Here is a 15,862-nt window from a genome sequence, read left to right on the forward strand (position 1 = left end):
CGACTAATATCGATCCTCTCCCTGAGTGCTCCGCATGAGAAACGCGTGCACCAACCAACCGACCGACCAGTGGCCGACCAGTCAAGCAACCGCATGTCAACGTCGAGCACGAAGTGTCATTTGGCACTCGTTCCAGATAAATAATACATGCGTTTCCGCCGGAAACGCGTTACTGCGCGCGGTCAAGTCGGTTGGGATGACTTCGTCGGACAACGTCGATGACACCCTTCGGGAAAACGAAAACCAAATCGGACAAGCAAACTTATGTCACTATAAATGCCACCACGCGTCGACGCGACGGTTACATTTATCAGCTATAGCGATACTTGATGATTGTTTAATGAGATATGGATTTAGAGTTTGCCTATTACGTTAAAATATATATATTAACTAAATTGCATTATAATGACAATAAGTTAATAATTAAAAAACTTTGAGTCATAATTCAAGATGAGAACAAAATTTGCAATAATAGGCACACATATGCAACAAAAATTTTAATTTGCTCAGATGTTAATAAAATATTCAAATATTTTATGTATTATCATTTTAAAATTGAGAAATATTATATTAATAACATTGAAATACTGATGAGAATTGGGAGTGTAAGCACGCAGTGAAGTGCCGTGACGAGGATCAATGGATCGCGTAATTAAATATCGCGTGAGATTCCGGATACATGCAATTTTAAATGCATCGCCGGATTCTGTCAATAAAACCTCGATATCGAATATCCAATGCATAATGCTGAATACAGAAATATCAAATTGTTTACTTTACTTTACAATATATTTGACAAAACGTAGTATTCACATCAACTTATACTTATCTCTCAAATTATAGTCGATTTGTAAATTATTTGAAAATGCTCGTTTTTTATACCTTTAGTTTGAAACTTCATCCGTGTAACCGTGTAATTCTGATATTCGCATTGAGCATTTGTTTTGTGTCGGAGCAAAGTCATTCGTGTTGACTTGTTCGAGGACTTGTTATTACCTTAACGTTTCCAGAACCTAGGCTCTTCATAATCTCTCTCAGTTCGAACTTGATTATTATAGACGTCGAGTCACTAGTGGAATAAAGTAATTCGAAAGACAGTGAAAATGAAAGTTGTTATTTTGGTGGAATGTATGCTCGTTTACTGGGTGTCGGAATATCTTTTGCCATATCTTCTTCCATCAAATATGATATATGTAATTCCGCGCTTGAAAGAATATATATTCGTATCCATGATTTTCGCGACAATAGAATTATATTGTGAAATACTTTGTGCTTTGGTGCACCAAGTAATAATTGAATTAAGACGCTTAACGAATATAATAAATGTTGGTATAGTTCTTATTATTTCATTACATTATAGGTTGAATGATTTGAATGCGTCAAATAATAATTAATATTTCACGCTACTTTCTTTCATGTAATTTCAGTATAAATTTAATTTAACATAGTTTTAATTTAAATTTGAAATTACACGCGTATGAAAAAAATTGTTTATTTCGCATCCAATCTTTGTGAATCATATTCGTCTTAAGATAAATATTTGTTTATCGCTAAAACATTAAATGTGATATCACGAGTGCAAAAGAGCAAGTCTTGACAAAGGTCAATGAATCAAAATTAAATGAGATTCTGGAGACATTTAAAATTTTGGATACATCGTTCGATTTTGTCAATGGTCTTCGATAAAGCTCGAGATTTTAGCAGATAATGGTGAGAACAGAAATTTTAAATCATTAATAGATATATTTTCTGATACGTATTTGTACCGACTGTCAGAGAATAATGTAGCTATCACGGTATACGCAATACACAAAATTCGCATCAACTTATTTATCTCCCAAATTATAGTCAATTTTCAAATTATTTGAAAATGTTCGTTTTATTTGCCTTTAGTATCATCCGTGTAATTGTTCATTAGATTCACATTGAAAATTTGTTTTGTGTCGGAGCAAAGTCATTCGTGTTGACTTGTTATCCTAACGCGTTTCCAGAACCTTTTCATATCAGAATCTCTCTCAGTTCGAACTTGGTTAGACGTCGAGTCACTAGTGGAATAAAGTAATTCGAAAGACAGTGAAAATGAAAGTTGTTATTTTGGTGGAATGTATGTTCGTTTACTGGGTGTCGGAATATCTTTTGCCATATCTTCTTCCAAATATGATATATATAATTCCGCGCTTGAAAGAATATCTATTCGTATTCATGATTTTGGCGACAATGGATTTATATTGTGAAATACTTTGTGCTTTGGTGCACCAAATAATAATTGAATTAAGACGCTTAACGAATATAATAAATGTTGGTATAGTTCTTATTATTTCATTACATTATAGGTTGAATGATTTGAATGCGTCAAATAATAATTAATTTTTCACGCTACTTTCTTTCATGTAATTTCAGTATAAATTTAATTTAACATAGTTTTAATTTAAATTTAAAATTACACGCGTATGAAAAAAATTGTTTATTTCGCTTCCAATCTTTGTGAATTATATTCGTCTTAAGATAAATATTTGTTTATCGCTAAAACATTAAATGTGATATCACGAGTGCAAAAGAGCAAGTCTTGACAAAGGTCGATGAATCAAAATTAAATGAGATTCTGGAGACATTTAAAATTTTGGATACATCGTTCGATTTTGTCAATGGTCTTCGATAAAGCTCGAGATTTTAGCAGATAATGGTGAGAACAGAAATTTTAAATCATTAATAGATATATTTTCTGATACGTATTTGTACCGACTGTCAGAGAATAATGTAGCTATCACGGTATACGCAATACACAAAATTCGCATCAACTTATTTATCTCCCAAATTATAGTCAATTTTCAAATTATTTGAAAATGTTCGTTTTATTTGCCTTTAGTATCATCCGTGTAATTGTTCATTAGATTCACATTGAAAATTTGTTTTGTGTCGGAGCAAAGTCATTCGTGTTGACTTGTTATCCTAACGCGTTTCCAGAACCTTTTCATATCAGAATCTCTCTCAGTTCGAACTTGGTTAGACGTCGAGTCACAGTGGATTAAAGTAATGCAAAGGACAGTGAAAATAAAGAATTTGACACGCTGTATACTCGTTTACTGTGCGTGGACATATTTTTTCCCACATATTTTTGAAGCAGATATGTTTCCGTTCAAAGAATTTATATTTGCAAGTATTCCAAAAAAATCTCGCATTATCTTTGTATCAATCCGCGTACTATATTGTTCGATATATTATGCAGTGCATTCGTGTATGTACGTCGCTCAAATGTGGTCGCAAATGCCGCTGAGTGTATTTAGCATAAACTGTGGTCAAATTACCGCGATGTTGCGAACACAGTTTGGAGAGCTAAAGCATTATGCATCGGACACGATCAGGCATTAATGTCGCGCCGAAGACAGCCCTGGTCGAAGTAGTAAGAGGAGTAGAATGCATCTCGACAGTGTATATTCCCTTATCAAGTTACCTCAAAATCCGCGCAGCTTCAATTTCGATGGATTGTTCGATCTTTTAGACTAAAAAATTTCTCAGAGAAATTTCTTTTAGGAATTTTCGCGATCAATCTTGTATATCTAAATGGTTCTACAGATGCCTCAATAATAACACTTTGTAGATGACATCTATAACTTCTAACTTAACAAACAAGTTTTTGCTTGACGGTTTGACTGTTGCTTCAAATGTCTGATGTATGTTTACAGAAAACTTGCGAATGTTCTAACCGGGACAAAAGAACGAAAACTATTATCATTATTAATATAAATATTAATCGATCAAGCGTGATGTTATAAAAGATTGCAATAATTCTATTTATTTCGAATATCTCGGAATATTATTTACGTATTCATTTTTATCTGACGTAATTTTGTCTTTCGATTCGACAAACTTCATGCCTTTCGTAAATTTTGAATGTCATATTAAGTAGTCGCATATGAATATTAAGCCGGATTCAGATAAAGCGAGCGCAAACGAACACGAATGAATAATGTTTTAATAATGAATATGTTTTAATAAGTGTCGCTGTGCTGGCTCCGATTTTAGACCTGTGTCTTTTCTTTCGAAATATTCAATACCTATCGTTGCCATATCAATTCCATTAAAAATTCAAAACATAGCTTTTAAAAATTATTGAAAAATAAAATTGACCTTGTCTATGTACGGTAAAAATAATATTAACATATATTTAGAATCAATTAAAGTTTTAAAAATCTAAAAGAATTAATAAAACGACGTAATTAAAAAAAAAAGAATAAATATGTATTCGTATATGAAAGAAAACGTATTCACATTACAATGAAATATTGCGTTTATTTTTAAGCAAGATATTTTATGTAAAATTTTTATAGAATGGGGAGTAACTGAATTTTTTTTTAATACGTCAATTTTACCTTTATTCGCAAGTATTTCTTGTCAAACGCGAAGCGTGAAAAGAACGAGTATTATTCTCTTCGACGTATAGAAGGGGACTCAATTCAAAACCAACTACTCATAAAAATATCGTCGCAGCCCGTTTGCAAGTCCGGCGGAAAAACTGCTGTTATCAGAATCGTTCGCCCCGAACTTTTTGCAGCCACGTATCCCGTTGAGATTAAAAATTCTGGAGAGAGCAAAAAAAGAACTCACTATCCCTGTATATGGAAATCGCGAAATGTCCTCGGGTCATCGTCAAAACGGAGCAACTGCGCTTATCGCCCCGTCAAAACGATGCTAGCTCATCGTGTAAATCACTTACGAGTACCCTGCATGTGAATTTACGTGAATTTACCTCATTTTAAATTAGAGATTAAAAATCTTATTTTATCAAGGGAAAAATATGAAAAGTGATATATATCGAAAGCAAAGATTTCGATTTTAAATGGTTGATTTAAGATGGATATTAATGTTTTAGAAGGATAAAGAAAATCTCTAAATAATCATATATACAAACAGAACACCATATTTGTGAACAATCGTATGCAATTATTGTGTATAAACAGCTCCTGAAATATCCTGGAATATTCTTTTCAAGCCTTTTTTACAAACGAAAATTTAAACTTTCTTGTTTTATTTTATTTAGAGTATCTTCCCCTATGTTACATAAAGTTATGATTTATAAAGTTTACAATATAGGAAAACATATGCCAATAAAACAACTAATTATTAATCACTAACGTAGTTAGTCATTAACAAGATTTACATTTGTATCACGCTTTTGTTTTATTCATAAATTTTATATTTTCTTGCAAACGATTGCTGAATATTTCATAATTACACCGTAAATCATCAGAAATATTTTATTTGAAAAAATTAAACAACATATAATGTTGGTTTTTGGTTCACGTTTAGCGTTACTTTTAAAAGAGAAGGCGTTCCTCCGACGCGGTTTTGCTTTGAATGATTCATCCGGGATGATCAGCAACCGTGTGAATCCGGCGGCTTGAACATAGAACGCGAGCGTCCGATGATCGATCTCGTCGCGGAACAACTCGACTAATAAAAAAACTCGCGTAAAGTAAATGATTTTTCGGTTCAATCGCTACAAACGGCTGATCGCTTATGCCTATGATAAGCTTGATGCTCCATATGTATAACGATAACTCCGCAGTAAAATTTCCTTTAGATCCAGACTCATGATTGAGACAAAATAGAGAATAAACTGTTTATTTCCAAGTCAAATTTTTTGCGTCTATTCTTGCGTCAAATCTAAACAAAAAGGTTTTGATAAAACTATTAAAATTGTCAAATTTTGAAACCAATTTCTATTGTATTTCACATTTCTATAAAAAACTGAATTAAAAATAAACAAGTACGAGGCGTTTCAGTACAATCCTGACTCACGCAGATATGTAGTTAAATATATATGTAAAATCCTATTTGGCATTTTTAGAGAGAAAACTTTAATTTATTTTGTAAACATTATCCGGACAAACACAGAAATGGAAATACATTATTAAAAAGTAAAGCTCAATTTTAATAATTAACTAATAGAGTGAAGTTTAACTTAATGTAACGTTATTTATGCATATTTGTAAGATCATTTATTCCTCGTCTACAATTTATCTGATCCACAAAAAAAGCTGGATTGATTCTCTCAAAGAGAACATTTTGAAAAACAACATTAATTACCATTTGTCCGAAAAATGTATTTTACCGAAAATTTAAACAAAGCCAAACAAACGCATATGTTATGTCACGCATAGATGTCACATTTTATCATATATATTCACATGTGTTCCATTATATCTTTTTATATATAATTATGTTAAGAATATTGTTTCAATCGTCAGTTATAAAAATTGATATTTAAAAAAAGCGATTTTTTATCACGAATTAGTGCGAATATTCATACTCTTAAGAAACATAAAAAAAATGTAAAAAAGAACATTCTTCGTGCTAACCAAGATGTTCACACGCACACACACACGCACACACACACACGTGCGAAGGATATAAAAACTTCGAGAGTTTTACCGCACGCAAGTCAAAGTGCATGTATCTAGTCAAAGTTGTCAAGTGCATACATTCTTGACCCGAAACCCCGGAAGAACTTTGCGAACGTTGGGTATTTTACGTTCGTATTTTCTGTTATCTTTTATCTTTAACTTAATATTGTATTTTTATTTCTGTCGGGACCCTTTATATGTCTGCGGTTTAAATTATTCAAAAACCGCGCGTTCTTCATCCGAAACCCTGGAAGAATTTCGCGAACGCACTGTATATATTTTATTTTTCTATTTCCTGTTATCATTTATTTTCAACATGACAATGCATTTTTATTTCTTTGTCCGTATGCTTCATGCTATGAATATGAATATCACGCAAATCATATCGCACTTTAACTGAATCCGAATGCCGCGCGATTCTAAATTATATAACCGATTGTAAATTTTTAATTTTTATTATTGATATAGAGCCGCGCTCTCGCGCCGCTAAGCCTTTAATACCTTTTTGCCTGCGATATGACCACGAGGGTGTATCCGCTGTAATATTTTTAGATTAGTGTTGGAGTTTTTATGTATTGCCAGCGGAGGTAATATTTTATCGATTTTATTATCCGACTCGAGGGAAAGCGAGTCTATATACCAATCTTTATTTCTAAGCTGCTCATCTCGCGTTCACATTCATCGGAGTGGAACTATTGCTTCTATGCGGACATTTAAGTCTGGTACGTTTTTTTATTTGCATCCAGAAAAAGAAATTACTCGAGAAATATTTATCAAAATAAAGAGAATAATGTGTATTCACAGTACATTGGCAACGTGTGTATAATTGTTTTGAATATATCAACAAAAGTTCTTTTAGTTGGTTTATATTAGGGCCTTTTGTGATGCAAAACCTTTAGCAAAGACTGAGGCTTTTTATTAAGATATAGAGAATTCTTACCGCGAGTTTTTTTGCTTATTATTTGTAATTTAAAGTGTTATAGCGTTACGTAAAGAATTGCCTAATGTGTAGATACAATTTAGAAAAAAAGTTAAACATATAATTGTAGGTGTCTTAAAATATTAAATTATAATTTCCAATTTTAATCCGGGTATAAATTAGTACCAAAATATAACATAAAATATTTTAAATAATACGATTTTGGCAACTTTTTCCTACATTATTACACGTTAATTTTACGTGGAACTTAAAAACAAATAAAAATAATATAATTATTCTTTACTAAATTATATTATTTTATATTACGATATATTCTTGTATAAAAACGTAATTGTGTGAAAATGAGAGAAGATTCACTTTAATTATATTTAAAAAACAGAAATCTTTGTAATTTTTTGTGTATATGCGTGTAATTGGGTAAGAGAAATAACGTTACTATTATTATCGTTATATACTTTTGAAGAGAATATGTTTAATAAAAATTAATTTTTAACGTTGAAGATAAAAAAAATGCCTATAGATAACTATTTTAAGCCTTATGAGATTATAACTGACTCGGGAGCGAGCAATAACGTGCATAATACAGTATCTCAGCTGGGACAACTATACATAACTAATTGTAAGTGTGTGGGTAATACATTTAATAATAGCTATTTAATAATAACTAATAACAGGCTAAAAATAAACCAGACGCCTAAGATTGACGCAGCAAAATCAGAAATAAAGCATAAAAAGAAGTAAACTTGTACTTAGAGTAACACATATAGACTCGATGCAAAATGTATTTTAATCGAGTCTAATCTGTGTGATGTATAGAACTAAAGTAGGTATACGTTAAAGCTGCATTTGCGCGAAAACTGCTAAAGCACATAAAATAATTGAAAATAATTCCGTTATCTACATGAGCGCAAAAGTTCTTTCCAACGTGGTACCTATATATAAAAAATGTTTTATGCATAAGTTTCATTGAGAGGTATTTATCGGTGCACACATTTCCAAAGCGATAAGAGTTATATGATCCAAGCTACATCCACAATTCTATAAAGCATAGAAGCACGCATAAGGAAGCTCGCGGAAAGAGCTTTTATTCGTGTATCGTGAGTTTGTCAGAGATATTTGCGAAAATGTAATAATAACAGACAGAATAAAAATAGACGAACAGACGTAAATAGAGTAAGGTAATAAGAAATCGCAAACTATCGATGTAGATATGACATACGTGGAGCGGATGAACGATTCATTTCCGATAAAAGTTTCGATAAATGACAATTCGTTTCTTATGTCTTATTAGAAATATAGAGGATCCTTCGCCCTCTTCGCGCGGATAATATAATTTATGATCGGCAAAATGTGCGCCGAACGGGCGTACCATTTGCGGTCTCAATTTCGCGTTCACCGATGATAAATTTCATCGCTAATTGTAAGATCGATGTAGCGTAAAGACAAGCAACGGCGGTCGGGGGGTAACGTTTGGACTTGATGAGGGCAGTATATCGATCCGGCTGATGGGCACTGAATCATGCGATTGTCGCCGCCGCCGCTTACGGGGGCGCAAAAAGCGAACGGCCACGCGACGATCCAATCGCAGAAGTTTAATCGAGCGCGATGCAAGTCGTCGGGCAAAAAGTCTTATCTTAAAAGTCAAGTCCGAGACCGCAGCGTCACTCTGAAAATAGATTCCTGCAGAGCCAGGTGTGAGGGAAGTGCTTCACCTTTACGTATACCTCGAGGTTGTCGACTTGAGAAAACTTGTGCGATTTAATGCACGAGACTCACTTGCTGTCAAAAAGAGTTTATAAATTTAAGAACTTTTAACTGTTCTCATCAATCAATTTCATTTTTTTCTAACAAAATCGAAAAAAATGTCATCTGTAACGTGAAATACTATCCGGTTATTTGCGTCACATTTTAACTTCCGCGGCTCATTATTGCTTTGACTTATTATTAGTATTAATTATAACTATCCAAGTCTTTTTATCTGTACACTTTTTTTTCAAGGTATACTTCGCTATCGCAATATAATTATGTGCAATTTTGCAATTTTGCAATTTTGCAGTAAAAAAGCTTATTATGCCTGTGATCAGCAAAACTCCACAAAATAATATTATACAATACAATGTTCGTAATTATTGTGAAAATCGTATACTCGAAAACGGAGTGAGGCACGAGGATGAAAACAATGCGGCGTGATACCTGGCCGAGTACGGTTGAGAAAGTTTAAAAGCGGGTTTATGTTACGCAGGCGGAATTATACATTCCATCGGATGGCCACATAGGGTTGAAGATAAAATAGGTCGCGGTCGAAACACCCTCCGCGTCTCCATAAATGTGCCATCCCGTTACTGCACTATTTATATACGCATGCAGGTGCTACCTGAGCTGTTGGAAAGGGGAGGGGGAGAGGGAGGAGAAGAGGGTGCACGAAAGAGGATGCGGAGGTAGGGACAGAGGAGTAAGCGAGACAGGGCGGCTATATAGGGATGAATGCGCGGTGCGGTAACGGTAGGCGGAGCATGCGATTCTTTTACATTCTTTTTACTGTGCGCAATTTCAGCGCAATGCACCAACCGGCCAGATCGGGTGGGCTCGTAAGATTGCCGCGCGTGCCCTAAATAATACAAGGTATCAAGAACACGGTTTTCGCCCTAGATTTCGCAGCCGCGCGCCTCACAAAAGAGGAACACACGCGCGCGTTTCTTTTTTCCCCGCTCGCACCGACATATCACCGGAACAGCCGCTGTCACTCCCGAGAGAGGAGCGAACTGTTGCTCGTTATTCCCGGCGCGTAATCGGAGAAACGGAGAAAATTCCGCGCAGGATTTAAAAATTCAAATTACTGATATTTGAGCGTAATCCTTTTTACCGCGTGGGGTTTGTTTGGACCAATTTAATTCCCCGCTACACTCCGAAACCGCCCGTTTTTATACGCTTTTACCACCCGAAATTATTCGTTGCCGTGATATACAGAGTGTGCGATATAAAAAAAGCGGGAATCTGTAGCACAGCTTTCTGCTCCTGAGCGAAATTGTTCCAATCAATATTTCTAGTGACATCTATAAAATATTACTGCAGAATTATTTAATATCAAATTGATCTTATTAGTTTTTCGTTGCAATCTTAAGATTTTATAAATATCAGAAGTTCCAAAATGATCAATTTTATTTACAGAAAATATAATAAATGCAAAAAATATATTATTCACTCAATACATAATTCTTCTTATAACTTCTTTGAGAAAAACGCAAATGTGGGAATTAAAAAAATTGAAGTTAAGATTGGGTAAATCGCCGTTTACGAATTTATCATAAATAAAAATACGTATTTTAAATATCTTACGTAACTCGACGCAAAACGACTTTGACAAGTTAAGAAAACATTATTCAAAATAAACTCGTGCAATATATATTTGTTATTAACAACCTAATTCTTTCAGTATCATATCTATATTCGTATATCGGCAAAGTATGAACCACACGTGAACGACGCGTATTGTGTCCTCTATAGTGCTGTAAAGTTTCTACCGCAGGAATTTACGATGGGAATTACGGTTTAGCATGTCGGCGTCCGTGATGAACATATCCACCTTCGCGTAACTTTCGGCAAATGAGGTTTAAAGTCAGAAGTCACGCGCCGTGCAAGCGCATACGCCTTATTATTTCTTCGTTACCGTTTGTTAAACGCGGACATGAGAAGTCGCCCACCGTGCTCCAGGAGCGACAACAAGTTGTTGCTTACACAACTGCTAATAATTACGAAACGAGAATATGCAAACAATGTAACGTCAATTGAAATCATAGCTCTTTAATGCGATAAAATTCATTCGTGAAAATGTCACTTGCAATTTTATTAGCGTGTATTCGCAATTAAGCCCTATAATGATACGCTTAACCTTCGGTGTATAGAAATGTCAAAATGCAGGTCACACGCGCTTAAAATTCATTTAGCTCGGGTGGGAATAAATCGTATCGACGCAATATCGTTGTCATGCGAGGTTTATCACCGCGACGTGCGATCCACAACGTGGAATTCGTAGACTGGACTGGCGTAGACAATTTCATAAAATACATGCGATACACAGATGAGCTGCAAATAAACTTCGCGAGAAAAACAGGAGGAACTTTCGGTAATAACTCGGCGTGGCCGCGCGTGGTCAGGATCGACTTCCCTATATATTTGTTTATTTCAAACTCTCCAAGCGCTTCTATCTCGTTGCATGTCCCGCAAAAACTTGTTTTCAAGCAAGCGTATGTATTATACAGAGAAAGCAATGTAATGTGATAGATAGACTTTTCAATAGAACATACTCTCCCGCGAACAAAAAATTAAGTGACGCCAACCGAAACCAATAAAACAAATTTATTATTTAATTTCGTAAAATTAAAAAATTATGCCGAAAGAGACGTAATCAACTTTGCATTTCACGAGATTAAATCTGTTTTTTTTTTTTTGGAAGATAATAACTTTCTGCAATAGCGTTTCGTTGATAGTTACTTGAATAACCAATTAAACAATAATTAAAATCCATCTCTTAGGTTAAGAACTTTTCAATAAAAATATTTAAGTCAAATTCTAAGAAAGTAAGCTCTGTAAGTTTTCTTATAGCTCTTTCGAACAAAAGTAACCAAAAGGATTTGCAGAGTAAATGGAAATGTTTTCGAACTCGGCAAGTATCAGCAGTATATGCTCCGGAAAGATCCCATCGGGGAAGATCTAGATTAGCTTAATGATTAACTAACAGATTCCTGTTTTAGAAAGTTAGATTCGGAATCTACCGTCGAAGTCAAACCTCGGAAAGATAATAAAATTGTAATCAGATATTGGTGAAAAGTTACCAAATAAAATTAGATCGTATAGGAATATAATGTTCGACAATGAGATCTTTTTAGGTTTAAAAATAAACGTATCGTTTAAAAATAAACATATCTTGATTGCAGAAGTTCAAGATTATGAAAGTCGTAATCTTTTTCAACATTTTCATAATAACTTGCGACAGAGATAAGCTCTACAGTGATTTTATTTACGTCACGAAACACGAATATCTCTTAGAAAAAATATGATTAAATAAAAAATTGAGTCGTGTTTCGCTATTGTGTGTGTTTCTGTTGATCTTTTCGATGTACTTACATTATACTAAAAATGAAAAAAAAAATGAAATATTGTTTTTCCATATTTGATTTGAGACCATTAGTCATCTCATTGTGCAACGTCGACGCGAATTTTTATCTCAATTGTAAGCGAACTAAATGTTATCGCAAATATTCAAGAGCTGGAACATATTTATCGACAGGAGAATTTGGTTTCCTAATAAGTTCCTGAATTTATTTCTCTCGTTATTCTCCCTGAGAGGTTGGTTTTCCGAGGGAACGAAATTTTCTTACATCGTTCCCCTGAAAAATGACGCTCTAGCTCACACATGATCCGGTGACTTTTTGGCGCGACACCGAATCTCGCGATCGGAGTACATTATGCGCGCATACGTGACGCCGTATATATGTATATATATATATGTATATTTCCCCTCGGTAAAATTCTCCCTCGGCAGTTAGGTCGCTCCACGTGAGGGAAAATAATAATTTATATAATTTAATTTATAAAATAATTTAATTTAGAAATTACATCAACCGACCAAAACCATGGTCAAAATTAATGATGTCTCGATATTGATCTGAAGAAAGTGCTGCGTGAATCCGACAAACCAAGTTGGCTCACAGTTTTTCAATGTTCATATCGGTAAAGACGTTATATATTGCCAGTTACGGTCGATTTAAATTCCTTTAATTGTTATTCTATTCACTGGCAAAATAAAATTTATTATTCCGTTGAAAATAATAACCTCGGTGCACGCAGCTATGTGAGACTGAACGGCGGCTCGCGCATCGACCAGCGATGCAACCGCGTTCCACATACCTTCGCGATTTTTACCCGCGCCTGCCTTCCGCCCTCCTCAATCGAATCCATAACATAGTAACGGGCTCTTGTGCGAAATGTAAAATAAATGGAATAGCAGCTCTTGTGCGAAATGTAAAAAAAAGTACGGAAGTATCACGGGATAAGATCTTCGACGTACATATAAATGATAGCTCTTACAACTGGCATTCTTTAAGTATTTAATTAAATAAAATAAAATAAAATAAAAGTTTAGTTGGCATCTAGCAACAAGTCCCAGTAGCGCCTTTGTGGTCAGTGGATCAGCACTATCAACATTTTTTTAAACGTTTGTGAAAAAATAACCACCTATATAATTAGATAATTTCAAATGATATCTAGATAAAGCTAGATACAGTAAAAAGTGCATTCTATACAGTATTTATGAAGAGTCTCATTTTAATCATATTACAAAATATTTTATCGTGCGTATGCTTATGAATGAAAATTCACACGAAACTTGATGAGCGGGCAACGTGTTAACGAAAACTTTGGACAAGCATATAAAAAGTATTCCGAACCTGTAATGTAAAAGAAGGGGGATGGAGACTTATCTTTCGCGTTTCGTTCGGTATGAACGAGCGTTTTTATTTGAGCGTTACACTGAGAAATAGCTTGTTGACGATGTTTTCACCGATATTTCGTCGAGACAGCACGTATTCGCCATTGTGAACGCTCATCGAGCTCTGTGCGCATTGCGTCGAATAAATTCTCGCCGAAACTTTCCATTCGGTCGTTATTACGACCGATAACATCTTTCGCGGCTTTGGCCAGGAAAGCAATAAGTTCGTTGTATTTACAATGAAACAACGATTCCGAGTAAATTTCATCATTTTCAAATCAACGAATCTGCGACGATGCAGAAAAATCAATACAGAATATCCGCATAGGGGAATAAAACAATGATCAAGTTCGACGGAGGATTGCTAGCGAATTAATTCTCGACGGTATAGAATCCCCTTCTACACTTTTTACGCTCAGCGATTTGTCGAAGTTTAATCAACGTGAGATCTAACTCTGTCCTTTTACAACGGTCTCGTTAAATCGCGCAAGAAATAAGATGAAGATAAAAGACGCATTGAGGTACGAAGACGCGTCGAATATAAAAAGTGCAAACACGCGATCGGATAAATTTCTCTATCGTAATTTTAAAGAATATTAGTTCGCAATGTTTTTAACTCACCTCGCGTCGCACAAGCGCGACTCTCTTTGTGCAATCGACACATCACTTTATATTCCATCGTGTTTCATGGTCTCTTGTTCTCAGACAAAACGGAAAATTTCTATGTGATACGTATGACGACGTATTTATTAGCCGACACAACAAAATTGCGCCGGAATCCGTAGGATCGCGAGTAAAATGTTGAATTTCTCTACCCTTCGCGAGAGAAGTGGAAAGACTTGCCTTTAAATAATTGCACTTTCGATACACATTTGTGTTCCCGAATGACCAAGAAAAAAAAAAGTAAAGCTCTGAGTTGCGTTAACTCGTAATCGTAAGCGATGAATTCGTTTACGGGGGTCGCCGCTGAAATGAGGGGAAAATAACGCGTGGATTTATTTCGAAATGCGAAATTTCGGGATTTCGTGCAAAATACGCATTTACTTCTCTAATAAGTTATTCGGTATCGCGCGAAATAAATTTGCCCGCGGCGACGGGTTCAAGTCTCCTCCGTCCCGTTCGTCGCTGCTTAATGAGGCGACTCGTTTCGTGCGTGCAAACACTTTCCGTGTAATCGCAGTACATTTCTCGGGCCACCACGCTATCGATCTTCTCTCAGCGGTGCAACGCGTTACGTGAATTTAGATCGGCTGGTAGAACGCGGTAGAAATGCACGTAGTACGGAATATGACGGTACATATCGAGCGCGGTTGAAGAGACGTTTTACGGGCGACTCGATACTTATACAAGCGAATGTAATTTCTCGTATTTCGAGCGAAAGAAAAAAAAAACAGTTCTTCAGGTCAGATCTGTTTAAATTTATCGCAAATCGAAGAAGCAAGGTGGCACCTACATTTTCGCGATCGCCCGAAACGTCGTTAGAAATAATTGATCGAAGCGATGCGTATACACTCGTCGCCAGGAAAAAACATAAAATGCGAAATTATATACGCGAGCACAAGATCTAAAACTGGTATAACGATACACTCGTAACGATATCATTCGATCGAGACGGAAGAAGCTCGAATAGAACCGAGATTCTCGGGTGATATCCGCGATTCAGTCGGGGAGTTTCGTTTCGCGAGAAACGTGAGAGAAAATTGCGAAGAAATCGCGTATTTGTTTTCCGAGATGAGGGTCGCGTCCAACGATGCACCGCTCCGCGATGCTCCATTTGTTATACTTTTAACGTATAAAATTAAAAGAAATCGAGACAATGTATTATATATACCGTAATTATTCTCTCTTTTTCAAGATTAAGATGTACGGAATGTATAATGGAGTATCAAGTTACGGGTTACGGTATATAATAAAATCGTCAGAATTATTTTAAATTGTAAAGAAACTGGCTTTCGCGTAGGCGTAAAATTCTTCCGCGCGCGAACATTCGTTCCATTGTAAATTAAACGTATATTTATCGAATATATTTGC

The 15,862-nt window shown here is 35.1% G+C and overlaps 2 protein-coding genes across 6 annotated transcripts in view; one reads left to right on the top strand and one right to left on the bottom strand.

Moving 5' to 3' along the window:
- LOC143908279 (sodium channel protein 60E) overlaps positions 1-15,862 on the bottom strand; it is a 93,695-nt gene that overhangs the window by 50,281 nt on the left and 27,552 nt on the right. The gene's annotated exons all lie outside the window — the stretch shown is intronic.
- Positions 1-15,862, top strand: part of Pyd (zonula occludens-like protein polychaetoid) — an 89,572-nt gene that overhangs the window by 8,960 nt on the left and 64,750 nt on the right. Inside the window, exon 1 of one of the 3 annotated variants that reach the window (XM_077425857.1) lies at positions 2,529-2,683. The exons of the other annotated variants lie outside the window; for them this stretch is intronic. Within the exon in view, the coding sequence (XP_077281983.1) occupies positions 2,681-2,683 (3 nt within the window). The 5' untranslated portion in view covers positions 2,529-2,680. Of the gene's footprint in view, positions 1-2,528; positions 2,684-15,862 lie in introns of those variants that run through there. 3 annotated transcript variants of the gene reach the window in all.

Source organism: Temnothorax americanus, unplaced genomic scaffold (genome assembly GCF_048541705.1).
Source record: "Temnothorax americanus isolate GAGA-0224 unplaced genomic scaffold, ASM4854170v1 Scaffold11, whole genome shotgun sequence".
Taxonomy (NCBI): domain Eukaryota; kingdom Metazoa; phylum Arthropoda; class Insecta; order Hymenoptera; family Formicidae; genus Temnothorax; species Temnothorax americanus.